The sequence below is a fragment of the Mustela erminea genome, chromosome 5 (genome assembly GCF_009829155.1).
Source record: "Mustela erminea isolate mMusErm1 chromosome 5, mMusErm1.Pri, whole genome shotgun sequence".
Classification (NCBI taxonomy): Eukaryota; Metazoa; Chordata; class Mammalia; order Carnivora; family Mustelidae; genus Mustela; species Mustela erminea.
Window position 1 is genome coordinate 60,850,412 of NC_045618.1, and position 25,350 is coordinate 60,875,761.

The 25,350-nt window shown below is 43.7% G+C and overlaps 1 protein-coding gene across 3 annotated transcripts in view; it reads right to left on the reverse strand.

Annotated features, from left to right (window-relative positions):
- The window catches only part of LOC116590883 (G-protein coupled receptor 176), a 326,863-nt gene extending 307,451 nt beyond the window's left edge, over positions 1 to 19,412 (reverse strand). For all 3 annotated transcript variants that reach the window (XM_032343249.1, XM_032343246.1, XM_032343245.1), the window contains exon 1: positions 19,123 to 19,412. In XM_032343249.1, coding sequence (XP_032199140.1) covers positions 19,123 to 19,294 — 172 coding nt within the window. In that variant the 5' untranslated portion in view covers positions 19,295 to 19,412. The remainder of the gene's footprint in view (positions 1 to 19,122) is intronic.
- Between the last annotated feature and the right edge of the window lie 5,938 nt (positions 19,413 to 25,350).

Consider the following 25,350-nt stretch of genomic DNA (forward strand, 5'->3'; position numbering starts at 1 on the left):
AGACTGGGCAGGAAATCAGTGAAAAGGATAGAGACCAGAGCTCCCACTCAGGCACTTTCACTAGAAAGGAATGCATCAACAGTTCCACATCCCTGGGGAAAAGGAAATTGTAACAGCACATGCTATCCTTAATGAAGCTGACAATTCTTATTCTCTTCCGCATGTCTTTCTCTACAGTCACAGAAATCTAGGACACAATGTGATCCAGCAGGCACAAAACCACACTATAAAGAACTATAAAGAACAATTCCTTAAGAAAAGCAAAGGCTGGGTGCCTGGGTGGTTCAGTGGGTTAAAGCCTCTGCCTTCAGCTCAGGTCATGATCCCAGGGTCCTGGGATCGAGCCCCATATCGGGATCTCTGCTCAATGGGGAGCCTGCTTCCTCCTCTCATTCTCTGCCTGCCTCTCTGGCTACTTGTGATCTGTCTGTCAAATAAATAAATAAAAATCTTTAAAAATAAAAATAAATTAAAAAAATAAAGCCCGGGGGGGCACCTGGGTGACTCAGTGGGTTAAGCCGCTGCCTTCGGCTCAGGTCATGATCTCAGGGTCCTGGGATCGAGCCCAGCATCGGGCTCTCTGCTTAGCGGGGAGCCTGCTTCCTCCTCTCTCTCTGCCTGCTTCTCTGTAATCTCTGTCTGTCAAATAAATAAATAAAATCTTCAAAAAAAAAAAAAAAGCAAAGGTTATTTCCCTCATTTTATTTTATTTTTTTTATTTATTTAATTTTTTTTAAAGATTTTATTTATTTGACAGACAGAGATCACAAGTAGGCAGAGAGAGGAGGAAGCAGGCTCCATGCTGAGCAGAGAGCCCGATACGGGGCTCGATCTCAGGACCCTGAGATCCTGACCTAAGCCGAAGGCAGAGGCTTCAACCCACTGAGCCACCCAGGCGCCCCTCCCTCATTTAATTTTAAATATTTCACATATTTTGTATTTGCTCCACATACATTTACAGAATACTTATTATGCACAAAGGATTAAGACTTATCTCTGAAACACACACATTAAGATCATTTTGCAAATAAGGTTTCAAATCTATTAGCACTTCAATCTCAACCTTTCACCATCCCTTCTCGTATCTCTAAGTGTCATAGCAACAATACATTTGGTGGCAAACTGCATTTGTTGCCTGAGAGATCATGACCATAGCTAAGGGAAGTACTTTAAAATTTTATTTAAAAATTTTTATCTAGCGAGAGCCTAGTTTCTTTTGGATTTATTTCAAGTCCTGAGCCTCTAGTTTGAATAACCAGCTAACAATCCATCAAGTTTTGCATCTTTTCAGGCAGCTCTATTTCTATTCCCTGTTACTGTTAAGAAACCCCAATTAGTTTAGTGATTTGTAAAAGGCCACCCTCTAAGCTAGCAAGTAATCCTGTCATTCTGCTCCCAAGGGGAGGCCAATGCAAGATGTCCAAGTTCTGAACCATCATCTGAAAACCTTACCATTCACACTGCCTCTGCAGATCACATTTATCCTCATCAGATAAAACTTATCATTTTTATTTTATGGCTTCATGCCAGTGAAGCTATGCCAATGAATATTGTACAGGTCAGCTAAACTAATTCCCACAATGATAAACTAATTAAAAATATTTCCCCCTCTTTATGTACAGAGTGATGATTAAGTATTCTTTTTTTTTAATAAAATAAGATTTATGATGGGGCACCTGGGTGGTTCAGGCACTTAAGTGTCCAACTCTTGATCTCAGCTCAGGTCTTGATCTCAATATGGGTTAGCACCTCACATTGGGTTCCACACTGGGCAAGAAGCCTACTTAAAAATAAATAAATAAGATTCATGGTGACTTAACCAAGTGATTTTGTATCCTTAAAATCTTTGAATACAACTGACCACCACGATGTCAAGATAACATCTCCTTCCAGTAATTCTAGCTTTAGCTGCAGCTTAAAGTGGGAAAGCACCAGTAACCCTCGTTTCAATCATTCTTGAATCGTATAAGTAACAGAGATACTATCTTAAGTTTCTAAGGAGAGAGAAAGTGAAAGGAATCTCTGAAGAATGAAAGAAATTAGCCAGGTAATAAGGCCGGGAAGAGCTTTTATGGACAAAAGAATAAAAGCTAAGGCAAGAAGACACACACATGGGTGTGTGAATAATGTAGCCTGGGAACCACAAGTAGACGGGAATTCCCAGAATGTAAGATGAGTGAGCTGGAAAGGGAAACAGGAGCCAGACTGTGGAATGCCGGGGAGCTAGGAAAGGGTTCCAAAGAGGAGAGTGACGTGATCAGAGCTGTTGACTGAGGAATAATCAACAGAAGATAAAATGGAAGAATGAAATTTAAGATTATTCTCCCAAGAAGGCTGACTGCAAACCAAAGAAGGAAGAAAGGCAATATAGGGCAAGAAATGTAAAAAGGATGAGGCCAAGGACCCACTGGGAGCAAGAGACATTGAAGATAAAGGAACGATGAGAAAGGTAACTGTTGGGAGGATACCGATGTTGGTGAGTTTTTAAGTGCTGACATTAAGAGACCTCCACCAGACACCTCCCTCCTGCTCTAGAGGAGCACTAAAATCTAGAACTCTTATCTAAACACCAAGTCTTCTAGTTCCTAGATTCCCAATGTGAACAGCTTGAGGACCTAAAGCATCTAGTAGTTTGTTGGAAATGCAAATCTGGAATACCTGGGTGGTCCAGTCAGCTAAGCATCTGCCTTCAACTCAGGTCATGTTCCTGTGATCCTGGGATCCAGTCCCACATCAGCAGGGAGCCTGCTTCTCCTTCTGCCTCTGCTCCCCCTACTTGTGCTCTCTCTCTCCCCTGTCCCCACCCAATGCCAACAAATTAAAAAAAAAAAAAAAAGAGGGGCGTCTGGGTGGCTCAGTGGGTTAAGCTCCTGCCTTCGGCTCAGGTCATGATCTCAGGGTCCTAGGATCGAGCCCCACATCAGGCTCTCCGCTCAGCAGGGAGCCTGCTTCCCCCTCTCTCTCTGCCTGCCTCTCTGCCTCCTGTGATCTCTTTGTGTCCAAAAAAAAAAAAAGAAGAAGAAGAAGAAGAAGAAGAAAGAAAGGAAATGCAGAATCTCAGGCCCCATCCCAGACTCCATTAGAACCTGCATTGTAACAAGACCCCAGCAGATTCACTTACACATTGAAGTGTGAGAAGCACTATTCCGGACCAACTCTGGAGAACTTTAAGGAATTATACAGAATAGGAAAAGAACCAGAAGAATGGAGACAGAGAAAGGAGGAAGAAGAAAAAATACAGCAAAATTCATATTGGTCAACCTGACACTAAAATTAATTACTGACAGGAAAGCCAGAGGCAATCAATAGGAACCAGCACTGATGCATTAAGAATAAGTCATGTCAGGTTCTCCTTGTTTTCTTTTATCAGCAAGGCTAGGAAATGTAATAGACACAGTATATCTGACTTTCAGTAAAATATCCAATATGATGCTTCCAAATGTTTTTGGAAACAAGACAAAGAAACAATGACCTGAGTGAGCATTCTAGTTAATAATTTAGTTTAACAACTATTCTAAGAGTTTTGACTAGTAAATTAAATTAACCTTAATTACCAGATCACTAGGAACAAAATCTCCAACCTTTCTCTCTCCTTGCACCATTCAAAACTGTTTCTGAGAATTTAGCTGGAAATACAAAAAATACATAGTTAAGATCACTAACTATGAAAGCAGTAATGTTATGTGGCATAATCAGGATCCTTCTCTCCCCTAACCAAAATTAAAAGACTGATACAAAGAACTAAAACATTTTAGTTAAATTTAGATGAATTAAAATGATAAAGTACTAATCTGAGTTCCTAAACTGAATCAAACAAGGACGATGAAAAAGAATCATAACAGCAGTACATGAAATAAAAGCCGGGGAGTTTTCGCAGATGCTACATTCAATATGAGTCAACATATTGACATTAACATGAGGTCAACACAATAATAAGTGAGTTCAGCTCAACCTATGTGGCAAACTCCCTGACAACACAAGACTCGCATTAAGATTTAAAAGGGGCAGCAGGGATTTAAACTATAGTTTGCATTCTATAACTTGAGACAGTACACTACGATCCCATAGTCAAAGTTAAAGATGCCTGATACTAACAATAAGAAGGCTAATAAGCACACCAAATTGGTTTGGAATGTACTTTTTTTTTTTTTAAAGATTTTATTTATTTATTTGTCAGAGAGAGAGGGAGAGAGAGCAAGCACAGGCGGACAGAATGGCAGGCAGAGGCAGAGGGAGAAGCAGGCTCCCCGCCGAGCAAGGAGCCGGATGTGGGACTCGATCCCAGGACGCTGGGATCATGACCTGAGCTGAAGGTAGCTGCCCAACCAACTGAGCCACCCAGGCGTCCCTGGAATGTACTTTTAAAGCTGCCCAACTGCTCCCTTGTCATTCATATTCTAACAAGAGATTTGCATGCTGAAGCAGTCACAATTCTCCCCAAAGCCAACTACTCCTTTACTGGTCTTTCTCATCACTCACCTGCCCTCTCTGTTCTCCTGTGCCAAGCTGAAAATGAGATTTAACTATATTATTTGTTTCCATATCCACACTGCTTGTGGCCCTTTTGATAAAGACTTAGTTTCCTAGTTTGCGACTGTTGCCACATATATACTCAGTATTTGGAGGCCACACTTGGGCTTAACACATCTCAGGGGCACTGGGAAATCCAGACTGGTGGCAGATAGGTGGAATTTCAAGGCCTTAATTTTGAGGTATCAAGAAGTCCCAGAAGATGGTGGAGCACAGCACGACCAAAAAGGCAGAAGGCAAAAGGAGCCCAAGACATTAGGGGAGCTAGATATATGACAAGTCTCACTGAGACTGTGCATATTGTCTAAATTTTTAATTTCAGGGGTGCCTGGGTGGCTCAGTGGGTTAAGGCCTCTGCCTTTGGCTCAGGTCATGGTTTCGGGGTCCTGGGATCAAGCTCCATATCGGGCTCTTTGCTTGGCGGGGATTCCTCCTCTCTCTCTGCCTGCCTCTCTGACTACTTGTAATCTCTATCAAATAAATAAATAAAATCTTTTTAAAAAATTAAATAGATTTTTAATTTCAATTTCAAAGAAAATTTTGAAAAAATGTTTTAAATTCTGCATAGAGGTGTGTCTGGGTGGCTGTCGGTTAACTGACTGCCTTAGGCTCAGGTCGTGATCCCAGGGTCCTGGGATGGAGCCCCACATCGGGCTCCCTGCTCAGCGGGGAGCCTGCTTCACCCTCTCCCTCTGCCCATCCCTCTGCTTGTGCTCTCTCACTCTCTCTCTCTGTGTCAAAAAATAAATAAAATCTTTTCTAAAAATAAAAAAAAAAGTTATTACCTCTAGAATATATATTAAGATGGAGAGAGCAGGGGAAGAATTAGGAAATCAGATGATCTCATTCATAAAACTTTGAGGTAAGGTTCTTCAAGTCAGTTTGAGAAGAGGCTTGGTCTATTCATAATTAGAGTTACATTCAAATCTTAAACAACACTAGCTATTAAAATATGGGTAGAATTGGTACTAATTCTCCCAAATTAAATTCCTCCTTCCAGCCCATTCCAACAACTCTCTTTATAAAAATAACTCTGAAGGTAATGCTATTACTTCCCTAAGAGTTGGGGGGGATCATCTAGTGATCCAAGCACTTACCTTAAAGAACTAGTCTTCTCCCTTCCATCCTCCTGACATCTACCCTCACTGCTTGACTCCCAGGCCTATAACCTGGGAGTATGCATGATGACCATGCATGATGACCACCGTCCTCTCCACAGACTAACAAGTCGGCCAGGCCGTCCCTTAAATCAATGTGAAAGTGTGAAGCACCTTCATCAAAATCACAGAAAAGTGTCTGTTAAACATATAGACTCTATGGCACCTGGGTGGCTCAGAGTGTCAGCCCTCAGTTCAGGTCATGATCAGGACTGAGGCCTGCACGGGGCTCCCTCCTTGGGGGACCCTGCTTCTCCCTCTGCCTCTCCCACTGCTTGTGCACATGCACACTCTCTCAAATAAATGAAATCTTTAAATATGTGTGTGGATGGATGGACAGACAGTTAGACTCCAAGACTCCATATCAAAGCCACCAAAAGGAATCTTCTGATGGTGGAATTCAGGAATCTGCACTTTAACAAATGATTTTTATGCACACTAGGTTTAAGAATCTCTGCCTGGCAGGGCACCCGGGGGTTTGGTCAGAAGCACCCGCCTCTTGATTTCAGCTCAGGTCATGATCTCAGGCTCCTGAGACCAAACTCCACATTGGGCTCTGCACTCAATGCAGAGTCCGCTTGTCCCTCTCCCTCCCTGCCTTGCACTACCAAAGCATTCTCTCCATTCTCTCTTTCAAATAAATAAGTAAAATCTTTTAAAAAATCTCTGCACCACAATAATAATCACAAAGAGGCAAAATGATTTACCAACAGTAAACCCACCAGCCAACAGCTGGGCGAGGCTACAATCCACCCTTCCTAAGCACCTGGTGTGATCCTTACCAGCCCAATGACTTGTTACTAACAAGAAAAATGATGGCGTGCTCTTTAGAGAAAACTTCCGTGTACTCTTTTTTTTCCCTTTTTTTTTTAAGTCCCCTGTAATCTTAGCAATAACAGCATCGCACAGAGAAACAAGCAGTTAACTCTCTAGTCCCTAATCCAGACCTTCATGTGGGTTTCATTTTAGGGCTTCTGGTAATTTGTAGGCCCGTTGCTGCTGAAGATTTGCAGCCTTGGGAGAAGGCCACAGAAACGACAGGACTAATACAAAAGGTGCTGTTCTCATCAATCAATGAGAAGGTCTGAAAACCAAAATCTGATTATTTTGTCTCAGCTTGAGTCTTACTTGAACTCTGTGTTCCTGGAAATTAAATTCACACTTAGGTAGATTTCAGAGAGTTATTCTTTCCTTTCCATTTAGCAGCCGTTGGAAGTGTTTCTTGTGCTAAGAAACTGCACAGGAAAGCCCAACAAAATGTAGCTGTAATTAAAGGTGCAAACGAGCACACACAGGGATGCCCAGGGAACCAGGGAGTAAATCTCTCCTACCCTCTAACACAACGCAAAGGCGTCCTCAAACATTCTTGCTGGAAAACACGAATCACTCTTAATAACAAGGCACTCCTTCAATGACTTTATTTGGAACAAGTAATAAATTACTTTATTTGGAATTTTGTTTGGAGAAGGAACAATGACCTGAAATTACCTCCATCAATGTTACTTTGGGCTTTCTATAAAGGTCATCTAATAGATGCAACAGTATCATTCTTCATTCCCTCCCTAAAGAAAACAGAATGGTTATTTGTGGCTTCGGGTGAAATTTCAGCTGCCCTTATCAAGCATGAGTTTAAAAAAAAAAAAAAAAAAAGCACAGTGTCTGGTTCACAGAGCTTAGAAGTAATGGTGAGGGGCTCTGAAAAACTGGATGAGGGAGCTCTAATAAATAAATAAAATCTTAAAAAAAAAAAAGAAGAAGAAGAAGAAGAAGATCCTTACAGGGACATGTCCTGGTTGTGTCAACATACTGGTTATGATACTGTACCCACCAAACACACATACCTCACCGGTACTACTAGGAAAAACTGGGTAAAGGGGTACACAGCATGCCTGTGTACCTTCTAAAACTATATATGATATACGTGAATCTACAATTATCTCAAAATAATAAGTTAAATTTTTAAAAAGGTGCAGAGGTGTGCGTGGGTGGCACAGCCGGTTGAGCATCTGACTCTTGGTTTCAGCTCAGGTTGATCTCAGGGTCATTGGGATCGAGCCCCATGTCAGGCTCCACACTGAGTGTGGGGTCAGCTTCAGATTCTCTTTCCTTCTGCTCCTTCCCTGCACATGCTCCTGCACTCTCTATCTCTCTCCAAAATAAATAAATAAAATCTCTAAATAAATAAAAATAAAAAGGTACTGAAAGCTATGTGTGCATGAGTGGACAGAAAAAGCAGGAACCACTCAACGTTGCACTGACTCACATTCTATCAACTGAAGATGCTCTGCCTTTTTGTCAAACTCACTGCATACAGTTGGGCAAAAATCAGGGTTTTCAACCTCCTCTTTGTTCACTGCCTCTGTGTAGTAGTTTCCCAGGGCTGCATAAGAAAGTACCACAAACAGGATGGCTTAAAACAACAGAAATGTATTGTCTTGCAGCTATGAAAGCTATTAGTCTGAAATGAAGGTGTTGGCAGAGCCGAGAGTGCTCCCTCTGACAGCTGCAGGGCATCCTTCCTTGCCTCTGCCCCACTTCTAGTGGCTCTTCAGTGTCCCGTGGCTTTGCAGCCATGTAATGCCAATCTCTGACCCCATCACACAGCGTTGCGTTGGTGGTATAGTGGCGAGCATAGCTGCCTTCCCATCACACAGTGTTCTCCTTATGAAGACCCACCCTACTCCAGGAGGACCTCATCTTAAGTAATCACATCTGTAACAACCCCATTTCCAAATATGGTCACGTTCTGAGGTCCTAGAGGTTAAGACTTTTACATTATCTTTTTTTCCTTTTTTTTTTTTTTGGATGAAGAGAGCCACACACTTCAACCCATAACACTTGGCTAGAGTGAAAATATTGTTTGTTGTTTTCAGACTTATTCAACACTCCCCTTCCCATTCCCACCACTGAGCTTCCCAGATGGATTGGAGGAAGGTGTATTTCCTAACAGTTGGTAGAAACTCACCGGCACTGCTCTGATCTCACAACATAGGAGCCATCTGTCTCTGTACAAGCAGCCAAATGCCACCTGTAGCTCCTTGAAGATAACACTGCCCTCGGTCACTCTCCCACTGGCAGGGTCACGCCCCAGCTGCTTCAAGCGGTAATTCTGACTTTGTCTAGGATCCAAAAGCTTTCAAAAGCTAGAGTGACACCTCCCACATATACACATCATGCTGTCTGGTTCAAAATGCTGCCTGTCTCACTTCATAGACTCACTCTTAAATCAGGCTGTAACTCCTGTCCTTGTGGATTTGCTGTCAAGAGACCGGCTGTCCCTCCAAATATCTAGCTTTTCTGAGGGCCTCCAGACTCCTGGAAATGGCTATGTGTGTCTGAGTCCTGGCTGTGGACAAAATTCATGCTCCTTTCCAGAAAGCTCTTAACCTTCATGCCAATCAAGATAGTGCCTATTTAATTATTTTTTCTGTTTAATTGTCCCTAAGCATTTCATTCAATTAACTAATCAATATTTCCTGAGCACCAACTCCGCACCAGGCACTGTTCTAGATGCTGGGGGCACCACTGCAAATGCGACAGTCTCTGTCCTCATGGCCCTGCACCCTAACGGAGAGGGACAGGACACCAAACAGATAAACTACTCCCTGGGGTTATAACTAGTACAGAAAAATAAACAGAATGATGTGACAAAAGTGGAGGGGAGACTCCTTTAGGGAAGCTTAGAGGAGACATTTGGACTACAATTTAAGTATGAACACAAGCCAGCCACAGAATAAACCTAGGGAAGAACATTCTGGGTCAGAAAAAACAGCAAAGACAATGGCCTCCCGTGGTATTAAAACAGACACGATGAAGAAACTGAAAGATGGTCTGGAAGCCGTGTGAGTTATCTCTGCTTTGCTCCTCTCCATCTTTTGCCACCTGCTCCATCCCTTCTGCCTTTATATTCTCTGTTGAGCTCAATAAGGCCCATGTAATTCTGGCCCAGGTTCTTCCTTACACCTGGATGCCTGGACTCTGTGTTAGGAAAACTCCCACTCTCCCCTCCACAACCTGGGCTTGGATCAGCTGCACGCACACATTTCACCCCCACAGGAGTCTGCTTCGACAGTCCTGAGAGCCAGACACTGGCCACAGTGAATGTGAAGCAGGAAACAGAGAGCAGTCCATCCCCTCAACCATGATCTGCCACACGTCCAGGACTTTGCCCATACCTTGCAAGTGACTGGTGAGGGTCGTTTCCCCGGACCCACCCACAGCCTTGCCCACTGGCCACCCAGAAACCCTTAGAAATTCAGGAAAGCAGAATCCAGTTTATGACCCAATGACTTGAGCCTACTACCATCTCCTGGGCAGCTATATCTAACCTTGGCGACATTTCCCTCTTCTAACACAGCAATGGTTTTTCTCGCTACCAAGTTTTTGTACTAGCGAGTGATCAAGAACTACGTGCCAAGTAACTGTTGATTCTTTAAATTAAAGATGCTTTTGTTTCATTTTAAGGATTTTTATTGACAGAGAGAGAGAGCGCACAAGCAGAGGGAGAGGAAGAAGCAGGCTCCCCCCCTGAGGAAGGAGCCTGATATGGGGCTCTATCCCAGGGCTCTGGGGTCATGACCTGAGCCAAAGGCCAGACGCTTAACTGACTGAGCCACCCAGGCGCCCCTAAAAAAGATGTTTCACTGAGAGAGAAAAAGAACTTGGGGCTAAATGCATGTGGGATAGCTGCCAGAGTTCCTCCTGGTCCAATAAAATCTCTGAGCTTCTGCCTCTGCACAGGCACAGGCCTCCAACACACCATGGCTTTCAGCCTCCTTTCCAGTCCTGGGCCTGAATACAGCCTTCCACTGCAGACCTCTTGCACTAACCACACTTAGGGTCCCGCTTGATTCCCGGGCCTCTGGGTTTCAGTCACTTCTCTTTTCTGGGCATCAGACTTCCTTTGCATCAGGTCCTGCCTGACTGTGAAGGTGCTAATGAGCAAGTCACTATGCTTCTGAATTTGTTTTGTTTACTCAAACGATGGCTATGCATGGTGAGAAAAATACTATATAGATCAGGATATTTTTGTTGTGTGTGACAGGAAACTAAGTCATACAAGTTCAAGCAAAAAGAGAATTGGGGGTTTTTTTGGGGTGTTGTTGTAATTAGAAAATACAGGCTCAGGGACGCCTGGGTGGCTCAGTGGGTTAAGCAGCTGCCTTCGGCTGAGGTCATGATCCCGGCGTCCTGGGATCGAGTCCTACATCGGGCTCCTTGCCCTCCGCGGGGAGCCTGCTTCTCCCTCTGACTCTGCCTTCCACTCTGTCTGCCTATGCTCGCTCTCGCTCACTCTCTCTCTGACAAATAAATAAATAAAATCTTAAAAAAAAAAAAAAAAGAAAATACAGGCTCAGCACTTCTAGGGACTCACACGGTATCATCAGGATGGTTTCTCTCTTGCTTGCACCCCGCCCTTCGCGTCTCTCACCCTCAGCCCTGCTTGTCTCTCTGCCCTCACTCCCTCCTAAGCAGACGGCTCCTATCTTCCTTTATCCCTGCTTAGTAGCCCCTTTGGGAAAAGAAGGCTTTTCTACCAGCATCTCTACGTCAAGTACTCTATGACGAAGCTTGGATCCCACAACCATCCCTGAACTAATCCCTGAGGACAAGGAAATAGGATCCTGGGACGAGCAAGGCCTGGATCCCACCTCTTTCTCCCAGGGTGGAAGTGGAGCCCTGTGGAGCACTGTAAAGGACAGTCACCTAAGGAACCACATGAAGTATACAGCAGCAGATCCTGGTTGGATTCACTGGTCAATCCTTAATCTTTCAACCAACTGCTACGCTCTGCTATAAAGGCTGGAAAGTTAAAAACACTGTTTTTCAGACAGTCCCGCAATTGTGATGCAGGCTTATGATCTATATTCTGTCCAGAAGATGTTCCCAAGAAAACCAGACATGATTTATGTAAGGTGGTGGCTGGGTGCAGTCATGGGGTTCTCGTAAATAAAAAAAAAAAAAAAAAAAAAAAAACCAAGGAAGAAGAAGAGCGGGACTTTGGTTCTAGATCTGAGCCAGCTGTGCCCTAGGTTTCTAGAGTCTAGTCCCTCCCATCACTGGTAATGTGTAACAACAGCTTCATGATTTCTACTTGAACCAGTGGTATGTCTATGCATATTTCTTTAGTGTCCCTGGTTTCCAGACTCTCCCATAAATTTTGAAACTAATCTAATAACTTGTAACAAATTTCCCTCTTCATAAACTGGCTAGTTTGGTACAGAAGTAAAACACCTTACCCGGCTGCATTATGCAAAAATGTGCCCTTTATGTCCCACCATGAGAAAGCAAACACTTGCTCCCTGAGCCCCATTCCCTCCCCGAAAATAAAAATAGTAAAAGACTCAGGATCTAGGCACCTGAGTGGTTCAGTTGGTTAAGCATCTGCCTTTGGCTCAGGTCATGATCTCAGCTTTCTGGGATCGAGTCCTGCATCTGGCTCCCTGTTCAGCCGGGAGTCTCCTCTCCCTCTGCTCGTGCTCTCTCTCAAGCTCACTCCCGCTCTCTCAAATGAATAAAAAATCTTAAAAGAAAAAAAAAAGACTCAGGATCCACTGTCTAGTTCTGGTCCACAAAATAAATGAAATTTTGAGACCTTCCTATGACTCTTCATAAAAACAATCGTATTGACTAGCAACTTTATTGGTGTTTGCAATGCTGATATTTGAAGGCAACACACAATCTTTGAGGTTTTAACAATCACATGAGACAACTCTTGTTTTCCCTCACAATGAACACGGTGTAACTGTAAATAAGGTAGTCTTGTGATGGTGTAAGGTTCAATTGGCAAACCAGTCCTTCTAAAACCTTAACTCCCTTGCCATACATCTTTCCAAGTAAAATGTTTTTCTTTACTGAATGCTTCTGTAACTGTATCTTCTTTTAACAACAGGCCCTGTTGTTTCCAACTAAAAGCCCTGATGAAGGGCGCCTGGGTGGCTCAGTGGGTTAAGCTGCTGCCTTCAGCTCAGATCATGATCTCAGGGTCCTGGGATCAAGTCCTGCATCGGGCTCTCTGCTCAGAATTCTGTATTTCAGTAGAACTATACTGAAGATTAAGGTCCAGAATAAAACAGGACCAGGTAAAAGGAAAAACAAAACAGAAGTACCTGGCTGGCTCAGTCACTAGAGCATGACTCTGTATCTTTGGATCAAGAATTCAAGCCCCACGCTGGGTACAGTGATTACTAAAAAATTAAAATATGGGCACCTGGGGGCGCCTGGGTGGCTCAGAGGGTTAAAGCCTCTGCCTTCGGCTCAGGTCATGATCCCAGGGTCCTGGGATCGAGCCCCGCATTGGACTCTCTCCTTGGTGGTGAGCCTGCTTCCTCCTCTCTCTCTCTGCCTGCCTCTCTGCTCTACTTGCGATCTTTCTCTGTCAAATAAATAAATAAAATCTTAAAAAAAAAAAAAATAGGGGTGGCTAAGTGGGTTAAAGTCTCTGCCTTCAGCTTAGGTTATGATCCCAGGGTCCTGGGATCGAGGCCCTCGTCAGGCTCTCTGCTCAGCAGGAAGTCTGCTTCCTCCTCCCTCTCTCTCTCTCTCTCTCTCTCTCTGCCTACTTGTGATCTGTCAAACGAATAAATAAAATCTTTTTTAAAAATTAATTAAAATAAATTAAAGGGGGAAAATTAATTAATTAATTAATTAAAGGGATGCCTGGGTGGCTCGGCAGGTTAAGCATCTCCCTTCTGCTCAGGTCATGATCCCACAGTCTTGGGATGGAGTCCCCTGCTTCTCCCTCTCCCTCTGCCTGCCATTCCCCCTGCCTGTGCTCTCTGTCAAATAAATAAATATTTTTAAAAATCGTTTTTAATAACTTAAAAAAAAAAAGATGGACTTAACTTTCAATCTGTCTTCTTGTCCCAGTGGGCTCACAGCTATTGGAACATTTGTAAGGTGAAATTGTTTTAAATATTTCTAGAGGTAGTTTTTTTAGATGAGCAATTCCTGTTAGAAACAACATTAATGTAGCAGAATTACAATAAAGCCAGATAATTAACACCCCAGAAATTACCAATGACTAAGCCTTAACAGAGACAAAGCCATATCAGAACACATAAATAGGGACCTAACTGCCAGTCTAGGTGGAAAAATCTAAGAAGCCCAGAAAAGAGCAATTGCCTGATTATATTACAAGTAAGTCTCTTAATACATTAGACAGGTCATTGATCTCCATGCCTCTGTTTCCAGATTGTTTTTAAAGCACATAAAGTATAAGCACCAGTGGAGAAAAAGATTCATTTTCCTTTTATTTAGTCCTTGTCAAAGGTTTATGAAAATCCTTCAATGGAGCAGTGGTGTCCAAAGTTTCACCAGGACCAACAAGAGTGCCAAGATAATTCAATGGGGGAAAGAAAAGTATTTTCAACAAATGATGCTGAGACACCTGCTATCCACAAATCCACAAATAATCAATTTAGGCTCTGAGTTCATACTATGTACAAATATTAACATACATGGATCAAAGACCTAACTGCTGAGTTAAAACTAGTAATTTCTTAGAAGAAAACATAAGAATATATATCTTCATCATCTTGAATTAGGCAGTGGTTTCTTAGATAGGACAAAAAAGCATAAGCAACATCAAAGAATGTTAGATAAATCAACATCAAAATTTAAAACCTCTGTGGTTTTAAAAAGGATACCAGCAGTAAAATGAAAAGACAATCCAGAGAATGGGACAACATTTTTGCCAATCAGGTATCAACAAGAATCTAGTGTTCAGAATATATACAGAATGCTTACAACTTGGTATGCCTGGGTAGCTCAGTCTGTTAATCGTCTGCCTTTGGCTCCGGTCGTGATCACAGGATCCTGGGATCCAGCCCCAAGCCCTGAGGCAGTCTTCCAGCACAGCAGGGAGCCTGCTTCTCCCTCTCCCACCTGCTCTCCCTCTCTCTCACAAATATATAAAATCTTAAAAAAAAAATCATGAGCAAAAACGGTGTTTATCCATTACCTGTCAGATCAATTCAGTAAGATAGTTCCCCCTATATCCTTTGAAATGAATACTTCAATAACCACTCCTAGAGGAAGCAGGCCACAGACAAGATGGACCTTTACTTAGGGTCATCAATTTCATACTATAGATCACTGATGAGGAGAGATACATCATTTGTTGGCTATTGTCGACAACACTCATTTTCTTTAAATAAGAGCAAGTTCCTTTACAAAAACCTCCTAAATTCCTCCAATGATAACAAGCACAATGACAGGCAATTTATGCAGTGGGGGAGACTAGAGGTAACAAGCTTTGCAACAGCCACTACTGACCTTTGTCACATGAAAGCACCAGAGGGGGCCCATCTTTCCAAGCACTTGCAATGTGAATCCCAAAGGAGTGGCAAAAAGGGAGAGAAGATCAACTCTGAGGAGTTAGATCCAAAGCACTTATTGTAAATGATGATTTCAAATCTTATTGCGTTTTTAATTTACACTGTTCACTCTTAAGAGTGTTGTGTGCCATATACTTACTAAAGGGAAATCTGTAAATTATCTTGACCCCATCAGGGCACCTGGGTGGCTCAGTTGGTTAAACGTGTGCCTTCAGCCTAGGTCATGATCCCAGGGTCCTGGGACAGAGACCCACATCGGGCTCCCTGCTCTGCAGGAACCCTGTTCTCCTTCTCCCTCTGCCCCCATTTGTGCTCTCTCTCTGTCTGTCAAATAAATAAAATCTTTAAAAAATATATATATACATATATATATAATAATTATAATATATATAAAATAATTATATATATATAATAATTTATATATATACATATATATATATATATAAAAATTATTTTACCCTTTCAAGATCTAGAGCATATCTTCAGATATCCCAAGATATTAAATAAAGAAGGTTGAGGGGGTGCCTGGGTGCCTGACTCAGTAAAGTGTCTGCCTTCAGTCTGGGTTATGGTACTGGGGTCTTAGGACTGAGCCCCCATACTGGGCTCTCTACTGAGCAGGAAACCTGCTTTTCCCACTCACTCTCCCTCTGTGCACTCTCTCTCAAACAAATAAATAAAATCCTTTTAAAAATTAAAGAAAAAAAGTCTGAGAAACACTAGTTTACACAAAGCCTCAAAAGGCGTTATTTGAAGAGTATTATATATAATTCAGGAGTTCATTCTGAAAGCAATTAATGTTCCTTGTGGCTGGAATATTATAGTCAATCCAAGTTCGGTTTTTTCCTCATACAGGGCTCTAAGTTTCCAAAAAAGACTGTAAAACAACAATAGTACAAAGGAATTATTTTCACATAACAGTTGGCCTTTGAAAATTCTAATGAAAAAAAAATCTAGTTAGGCAATCTAGGAAGTATGTTTGAGTTTGTTTAAAGGAAAAAAAAGAAGAAAAACTCATTTGTCTATGTTTGCAGATACGATTAACAAGCAGATTGAATCAGCATTACATGCTGTTCTAGATACTATTCCATCCTCCATTTACTTTTCAGCCTTAAGGATTCTTCCATAATAAGCATTTTTCTTTTATTCCTAATCTGTGAGCTTTCTCTTGGAGGAGGGAGGGGCCGTTCATGAAACTATACTTCCCAAGTTTACTTGCCTTGCAACTGACTGTACATGGCTTTTCCACTTAAGCTCTGAGCCTCAGCTAGCATCACCAGGAGGATTCAACTACACAGTTGTTTATACAAGTCAAATCCTCAAAAACAATGAATCAAGAATATCAGTAAATAATTACACAAGGCAAGGTTATGATTCAGCTAATATTTTAAGGAAACCTGAAATGCCTTTCCTTTTGAAGATTTTATTTATTTATTTATTTGAGAAGTGCAGAGGGACAAGCAGACTCCCACTGAGTGCAGAGCTCAAGGTGGAGTTCCATCCCAGGACCCTGGTCATGACGTGGGCAGAAATAAGGAATCAGACACTTAACTGACAGCCACCCAGGCGGCGCCCCATGTTGTCTTTCCTTTTGCCCAAGTTCTCTGACTTTTGATTTCAAGAAATTTAACTGTATTTGTACTTTTTCTGAAAAGAAAAAGGAGCAAATGGATTCTCGCTTAAGAGGGCCAAGTAAGGGACGCCTGGGTGGCTCAGTTGGTTGAGCAGCTGCCTTCAGCTCAGGTCATGATCCCAGGACGCTGGGATCGAGTCCCACATTGGGCTCCCTGCTCGGTAGGGAGCCTGCTTCTCCCTCTGCCTCTGCCTGCCATTCTCTCTGCCTTGTGCTCACTCTCTCTCCCTCTCTCTCTCTGATAAATAAATAAAAATCTTTAAAAATAAAAGAGGGCCAAGTAATGTGGAAGGGAGAAAATATGTCCTCCTTAGCCAAGCCAGGCGTAACTAATAATGGAGGAAAATCAGTCTCCTCCTGGGAAAAGCCCGCAAGAACAGTTATTTCCTGTCAATTAAACTACTGTGAGGAAAAAGAGTTGAAATAAGGGCAGATTTACCTAGAAACTCCTTTTTATTTTCTTTCTTTTTTTTTTTTTTTTTTTAAAGAAGGCTCTATACCTGGGTGCCTGGGTGGCTCAGTCCTTTAAGCGTGTCTGCCTTTGGCTCAGGTCATGCATGATCCCAGGGTTCTGGGATCAACTTCATCAGGTTCCCAGCTTAGTGGTGAGTCCTGCTTCTCCCTCTACCCTTCCCCTGGCTCGTGATCCCTCTCACTCAAATAAATAAATAAAATCTCTTAAAAATTTTTTTTTAATTAAAAATAAGGCTCTATGTCCACCAACACGGGGCTTTAACTCATCACCCTGATACCAAGACCTGAGCTGGGATCAAGTGTCAGATCTTAATCAACTGACCCACCTGGACACCCCTACCTAGCAATTCTTGAATCAAATGCAATTTACGAAAATAGACAGTATGCCAGAAGCAAAACTAACATTAAGTGTGCACTATTTGCTATACCATTACATACTTTCTGTTTTCTATTTCAATAGTACTCAAAATCATGGAGTCAAACTGCAGGAAAATTTCTCCCATCATCTTTCTTCATGGTTAGAGTTCCCAAAGGGGAAAACAAAACAAATGTGTGTGTGTGTGTGTGTGTGTGTGTGTGTGTGTGTGTGTGTATACACAGACACATATATATATTTAGTAAAAACCCTGCAGAAATAAAAGTGCAGTCACTTCAACTCTCCCCAATAATCCACACTTCAACTAAATGTGACAACACTAGCATTTAAATCCCAATAATCTACAATTCATTGTGCATGGTACCTAGTAGGTGTTCAGCGTTTGTTGTTTGTTAAATGAATACTGAAAATATTTGATACACAAGCATTTGCTTTGTTAATGTGCACTTATTCTCATAAAAACACATTTTCTCTCTCTCACACACACACAAACACACACACACACTTAGACATAGCCACACTGATATCTACTCCTGAACATGCCCTCATGACAATAAGTGAAAAATCAATATGAAACAGTGGGACAGGATGATTACAACTAGAAAAATTATGAAGGGAAATTCCAAACATTTAAAAATTTTCCAGTCTTTTTGAGATCACTTATATTGATTTCCATGGAAATTCACGTGTCTGCAAAAAAACCTATTCCTACTTTGGCACTTTAAGACTGCTCTTGACCACAATGTCACACATCTTTTTACATCCATTTAAATGCCACGTCAGAAAATTTACATCTGAAGGGAAGTCACATATTGACAAGTAATATATATGTTCAACTAACCTCCACTGAAACGAACACTGTGATCATTTATCATTTAAAGAGTACCCACTAGAAGTACAGGTAATTCTCATGCTAGTGGACAAACATTTTTATTAACCAACCACTCATCTCAGTTCGTTGAACAAATATACCTAAATCTGTATATTTTGTACTTCAGACGAAACAAAGGTAGAGAAATATGCTGGGATTTGTCTGTTTGGGGTTTCTAAAAAGATCAGAAGGCAACAGAGTTTAATTCTCCACATGATTGTTTACCAGCAAGCAGGTCGGTGTTCGGAAGCAGCAAGCTCATAAAACACGCGCAAAACAAGGCTCTTTCAAAATAATTTTTTATATAGGGAATAGATGGGAGTGCAAAACACATCAATCATCAGTAACAAAACAATCTTTGTTCCTCGAAATTTGTAAACAGGAGCTCGGACCAGCGCTCCGACCTGGCACCCAGAGGTGAGGAATGCTTGTTGGGCAGGGTTATGCGCATCACCAAAGGTCCCGCCAGGGCTGCCCCAGAGGCGGACCTCCGCCTATACCACGCACGGTCCTCGAACCGGAGAAAACCCTTCCAGAACTCTTCTGCTTTCAGCTCGGGGGCTGGAGTGGACCGTCCCTGCTTAACTTCCCCGCCGTTACCCCCGCATTCTTAAACCCACCATCTCCACTTTGCCAGGCACCCCGAAACCCACCACGGCTCCGGCGGCCCCCGATCCCGTGCCCTCTCCGAGCTTGTGTGCTCGGGGAAGCCCACCCGGGAGGCGCCCCCGCGAGCGGCTTACCGAGCAGCGAGCCTATGAAGATGACGACCTGCACGGTGGTGGTGAACTGGCGGTAGAGCTGAGCCTCGCCGAACTCCCCGAGCGCGCTGCGGTTGGCGCCCCCAGGCTCCGCGCCCGATGCGTTGCGCGGCTCGCTGCCGTTCCGGGAGAACCAGCTGCCGTTGTGCCCCATGGCGAGGAAGGGGTTCCGGCTCTGCTCGTCGCCCGCCCGTCCGCCCACCACAGAGCCCCGCCTGGGTCTCCCCCGCCCCGGGTGCGGTGGAACCCGCGGGCGCCTCGCGGAGTCCTGGAGAACCCGGGGCAGCCGCGGGTCTCCTCACGTCTCCACATCGCCAGCCCCGTCGCCTGGGAGGCGGGGAGGGAAGAGGGCGAGGCTGCGCCCCAAGCCGGTTCCCTCCTGGGTCCCCTTCAGCAGCCACATGGAGGCGGCACGGTCAGAGCCGGCGGAGCCGCGTCCGTCCCTCCTGCCGGGTAGTCAGCGCCGCCAAGCCCACTCCGCAGAGATGGAAACACAGGAGGCATCTGATAGTCAAGGAGGGCGCCCCCCGCTCCCGCTGCACTCTTCAACCTCTGCTCCTTTCACCCCCCGAGGGCCGGACCATCCCTTTCGAGTCCCCTCCCGCTGACGGGCTCGACCCCTCTCCTCAGAAGGAAGAGAACATTTGGCTGAGGCCGTTTTTCAATCCTACTGGATTTGAGCGGCTGGATGGCGATGGGAAACCTGTGAAACGCCCAAGGCAAGTGACCAGAGCTCCGAGGAGACCCCCGAGTCCCCGACGGCACCTACGGTCTGGCCGGAACGCCCTGAACCTCCGCAACAGCCTCGCCCCTCAGCGCCTAGCGGTCCCCTAGGACGCCAGCGCGGTATCCTCCGGCCCAGCACCTAGCGCGGGGCTCCGACCTCCCGCTTCGGTGTCAGCGGCAGTGACACCGTTCTGCAGCCCCTTTGCCTCTGCACCGCCTAGCACCCCCTTTCCTGGCCCTGCTCCGGCCTTTGCTGCGGGGAGAGACGCTCGCGTACGCGCGGGGACAACGGACGAGCCCCTAAAGGGGCAGGGCACCGTGTGCGTACCTCCCGAATGCCGGCGCGCCCCGGGAGCAGGGGAAGGGAGCTCTGCCCGCGGAGGGGGTGGGGGCGGAGGTCACGTGACGCACACGGCTCCGCCCCCCACGCCTCTGAGGCCCGGGGGATGGCGCCATATTGGCCCTTCTAGGCGTGACTGCCAAGGCTGGAGCGTGGGAAGCGTGGGAGGCGCAAGGGGTCCTGACTTAGCTGTCATGGTTGCGATCAAGACGCTTCCCCCGCTTCGCTTTATTTACTCCTGTGGTTACTGACCCTTATCACTTCCGCAGAGGCTGCTGAGAGGCTTATAATTACTCTACGCTGCCACCTGAGCAGGTATCCCAGTTTTGGGCCCTTCAGTGACGCCTTGGGTATATCTGAAGGTGAAAGATAAAATTTAGGAATCCGGTGCACGGTTCCCTGGACCTTTATACTGAGGCTCATTTCAAAAAGGCATACAGTATAGCCCAAGCGTGGTGCATCCGAAGAATGAATGCTTCGGGAGGGAGCAACTTTCTGCCTGCGGATGCAGAAAGTTGGGAAGCTGGGATAGTAGCTGAGTAGTAAAAGGAACATGTAGTGCGTCCAGAGAAAGGATCCGGAGAAAAGGAGAAATGAGACAAGAAAAGACAACGTTGTGCTGCTGGTTTGAGGCTGTGGAAGAGGGTTTCTTTTTCATTAGTGAATGAGTTGGTAGAGGACTTGAACATACTGACTGATCACATTAGGTCCCTGAATAATAACTCTCAAGAACTGAATTACAAAATTTCTTGGGGCACCTAGCTGGCCCAGTTAGTAAAGCATAGGACTTTTGATCTTAGGCTTATGAGTTACAGCCCCATGGTGGGTGTGGAGATTACTTAAAAAAAAAATTTTTTTTACCAAAATCAAAATTCTTGGTGGTCTCAAGGCTGATCCTGCTACAATATGACTATTTCACTTGCACTGTACAAGACATTTAGTCTTTAAGGAGCAAAAAAATCCCTCCATGCCTTGTGTATTTTGGGGTTCGCACAGTATCTGCACATAATCTCCGTGTAAGAAGTTACTTTAAACATTTCAGAGCTCATAAAAAGAGGAGAGGCAAAATGATGTCGTTTTGTAATGTTGGTGTTCTTGGGGTCCAGAGCCCACTGCCAAGAAAGAATTCTTAAGTTGGCTTCCGTGTAAAATGGTTTTATTAAAGCACAGGGACAGGACCTTGGGCTGCTGCCCCAGGACTATGAGGAGCAATTGATTATGTACTTTGAGGTTGGAAGAAGTAAAGGCTAAAGAAAGTTCCAAAAGGATTTTCTTTACACTAAAGAAGACTCACAGGATACCCAAGGCCTTGCTACTGTCAAACCAAAGTTATTTTCCCTCTTCCAGGGTTTTAACATTAAGACAGTTGGGAGGTTCCTGGAGGAACATCATATTCTGCCTTCCTCATCTATTTGTTAATGGGCTACGGTTATAAGGACATTTAATTTTAGCTAGATTTCCTTCTCCCTTTGTTTCCTACATCAGAATTACTGAGCAATTGTGTATTTTTTTAAAAAACCCATTTCCAGTGTTTAAAATTAGTTCTTAGTGTCCAAACATATTTTTCAAACCCTTTGCACTATAATCATTACAAAACAAATGTAGTAGTCATTCACCAACACCCAGGACATTCCTTTAGGAAAGGTTGAGGAAGAATGTGCGTAAATGAGTTGTTTAATAACAGTTGTAAAAATACCTCTTTACCTGCCACTGCTTATTTAAAACTGCTTCGAAGAGCTGGAATAATGATTTAGGAAGCGGGGATGCCTGGGTGGCTAAGTCAGTTAAGCATCTGCCTTCTGCTCAGGTCACATATCTGGCTCCTTGCTCCCGGAGGGGGCTGCTTCTCCTTCTGCCTGCAGCTCCCCCTGCTTGTATACTCTCCCCACCCACCCCCCGACCAACAAATAAATTTTAAAAATCTTAACCAAAAAGAAATGCAGAAAATAGTCAATTTTGTAGATGTAAAGGGTTTAATAAAGCAAGAAATCTTTCATTTTTTTATTCTAAAAGAGATACCAGTAAATTCTCTACAACCCCTAGATTGGTATTATAACCAAACAAACCTGAGTTAGTTCCTTGGTGAGTCACAGATAGGAACTGATGTGGGAAACAAAGGCAGAAAAAAAATTATTAGATTTCCTGACTACCTACAGCCCACTGACAAGTTCTTAAAACAGGCAGAATGACATTTTGACTTTGCTAAGGATAAAAGACAATCCTAGCCCGATTTCCCCCACCCCAGAATCCTGTAAGTCTATTTTAACTTATAAAAATTCCTTTAAAATTTTTCCTTATCCCCAAACCCCCAAAGATACATGTTGGCAATCACCCGCCAAGCATATGAACCAGTGACATATATCTGAAAGTTCTCATTACTAAGGCTTTATTACACATTTACACTAAATGACATTTTCCCAATAATTGGCTAGACCCCTCAAGGTCCCCGAAACCTTGCTTCCAAATTCCTTAGAGACTTAGGCTATCCCTAACCCCCTCCCAACTTGAAAGTATATAATGGTCCACTTCTCTTGAGCCCAGTATGGCTCTATCTGCCCATAGGTCCCGTCCCCGTGCTTTAATAAAACCACCTTTTTACACCAAAAATGTCTCAAGAAAGAACCCTGAGGTTCTTTCCTGCATCAGGAACTATACCAGGTGAGTTGTCACACAAAGGAAACTTTATTTGCTGCAAATAAGGAAATCATGGGGAATAACTTCCAAAGCCATGGCTCCCAAGCAAGGAAGAATGGGTTCCTTGTATCTAGGGTTAGGATAAATATTTAGATAAGGGTGCCTTAGTGTTACATGTAGAGGTGGGCATAAGATCTCACATGCACCTCAAGAAAACACACCTATACATACACTGTATGTTATTTAAATGAGGCTTGTGCTGCTCCTTGGGTGGAGATTTTAGTATTAAAATGAGGTAAGTGTAAATAAGAAGAAGAAGAAGATGATGATGATGATGATAATAAAGGTAACTATTGGTCACTCTGTGGGTCACATCATGGTCCATTTCCACAGGAATGAGTCGCGGTTAAGCTCAAACAGGTCTGGGTGGTCTAGGCCCGCTCTTTGTCAGGGCAGTTATTATTGCTTGAGGGGTAGTTTCGGTTTCCATCACAGGATGCTATGTGTATAGGGTCTTTTGCCTGAGTTAAGAGCTTAAGGAAAACTACAGGACAAAGGTTGGTGGTTAAAAACAGGTGAGCAGTGAAGATCAGGTCTTAGGATCTAGGTGATGACACTGTTAGGGTATAGAGTTAGTAGAATCAAGAATTGACTTGAGGGGGGCGCCTGGGTGGCTCAGTGGGTTAAGCCGCTGCCTTCGGCTCGGGTCATGATCTCAGGGTCCTGGGATCGAGTCCCGCATCGGACTCTCTGCTCAGCAGGGAGTCTGCTTCCTCCTCTCTCTCTCTCTGCCTGCCTCTCTGCCTACTTGTGATCTCTCTCTGTCAAATAAATAAATAAAATCTTTAAAAAAAAATTAAAAAATATTTAAAAAAAAAAGAATTGACTTGAGGGATGGGCTCAGGTGGTTAAATTGAGGGCTGCCTGTGTGGCTCAATTTGGGCTCAGGTTGTGCTCTGAAAGTCCTGAGATCAAGTTCTGCATTAGTTTCTGTGCTCGGCGATGAGTCTGGTTGTCCCTCTCTCTCTGTTCCTTCTCTCTCTCTCTCTCTCTTTTTCTCTAATAAATAAATAAATAATCTGAATGAAAGAAAGAAAGAAGAAAAGAAAAAGAAAAAAAGAAGTAACCTGATGAGCTGAGGTCACCATGATTCCCAGACTTGAGGGTGGATTACATTGGGAAAATATAAGACCAAGGAATAGGAAGAGAGTAGCATGATTTCTTAGGTTTTTGTTTGTTTGTTTGTTTTGTTTTGGCAATAGTCTACTTATTCATTTGAGAGAGAAAAAGAAGGGGGAGCAGTAGGCAGAGGGAGAAGAAGGATCCCTGCTAAGCAAGGAGCCCCATGTTCAGGCTTGATCCCAGGACCCTAGGATCATGACCTGAGCCAAAGGTAGACACGTAACCGACTGAGCCACCCAGGTGCCCTGAGTATGGCTGTGTGCTGTGCAAACTTTTTGAAGTGGGAGAGCTAGGTTCTTGTCTCATGGAGTCAGATGGATCTCACAAAGGAGAGTGAGTAAAACGATAGAAGCTTATGAAGCAGGTAAACCTGGGTGGCTCAGTCGGTTGAGCATCTGCCTTCAGCTCAAGTCATGATCCATCACGGGGTCCTGGGATGGAGCCCCACATTGCGCTTCCTGCTCAGCAGAGAGCCTGCTCCTCCTATTTGTGTGTGTGTTCTCTCTCTCTCTCTCTCTGTCAAATAAATAAATAAATAAATTTATTAAGCAAGGATACAGAAAAAAAAAAAAAGATCTCAGGAATGAGGGGGTCTGGACAGGGTTGCTGGTAGTCTTTTGTTTAGAACTGACTGGGGAGGGGCACCTGGGTGGCTCAGTGGGTTAAAGCCTCTGCCTTCAGCTCAGGTCATGATCCCAGGGTCCTGGGATCAAGCCCCGCATGGGGCTCTCTGCTCAGCGGGGAGCCTGCTTCCTCCTCTCTCTCTGCCTGCCTCTCTGCCTACTTGTGATCTCTGTCTGTCCAATAAATAAATAAAGTCTTTAAAAAAAAAAAAAAAAAAAAGAACTGAACGGGGAGCTTCTATCTTGTGATGTCTTGGCTGGAGTAAAGACTGGTAATAACATCTTTAATGGCTTACTTCTTTTTTTTTTTTTTTTTGGCCTACTTCTTTTTTTAGGGTCTGGTTATTCTTTGTTGGTCACAGGTGACTATCATCAAAAAAAAAAAAAAAGATACATGCACACACACACACACACACACACGCCTAGGACAGGGTGGTCTGGTTTGTTCCATTATCTCTGGTTGCCTTACACTTCTGCATTTTGGGGATTTCTGTGAGCCTGACCGTGGAGCCCCCTATCTACCTCTCCCTACCTAGCCCCACCTGTCCCTTACTCATTTTCACCAAGTACAGAAGAATTTAAGATTGATGTAAGAGATTGTGATAAGAGATGTAAGAAATAAATGTATGTTAAGTGTCTATGGTAGTGTTATTTATACTTGTCTGGTCATTGCAAACTTGATACCCTAAAAAAACAACAATCATT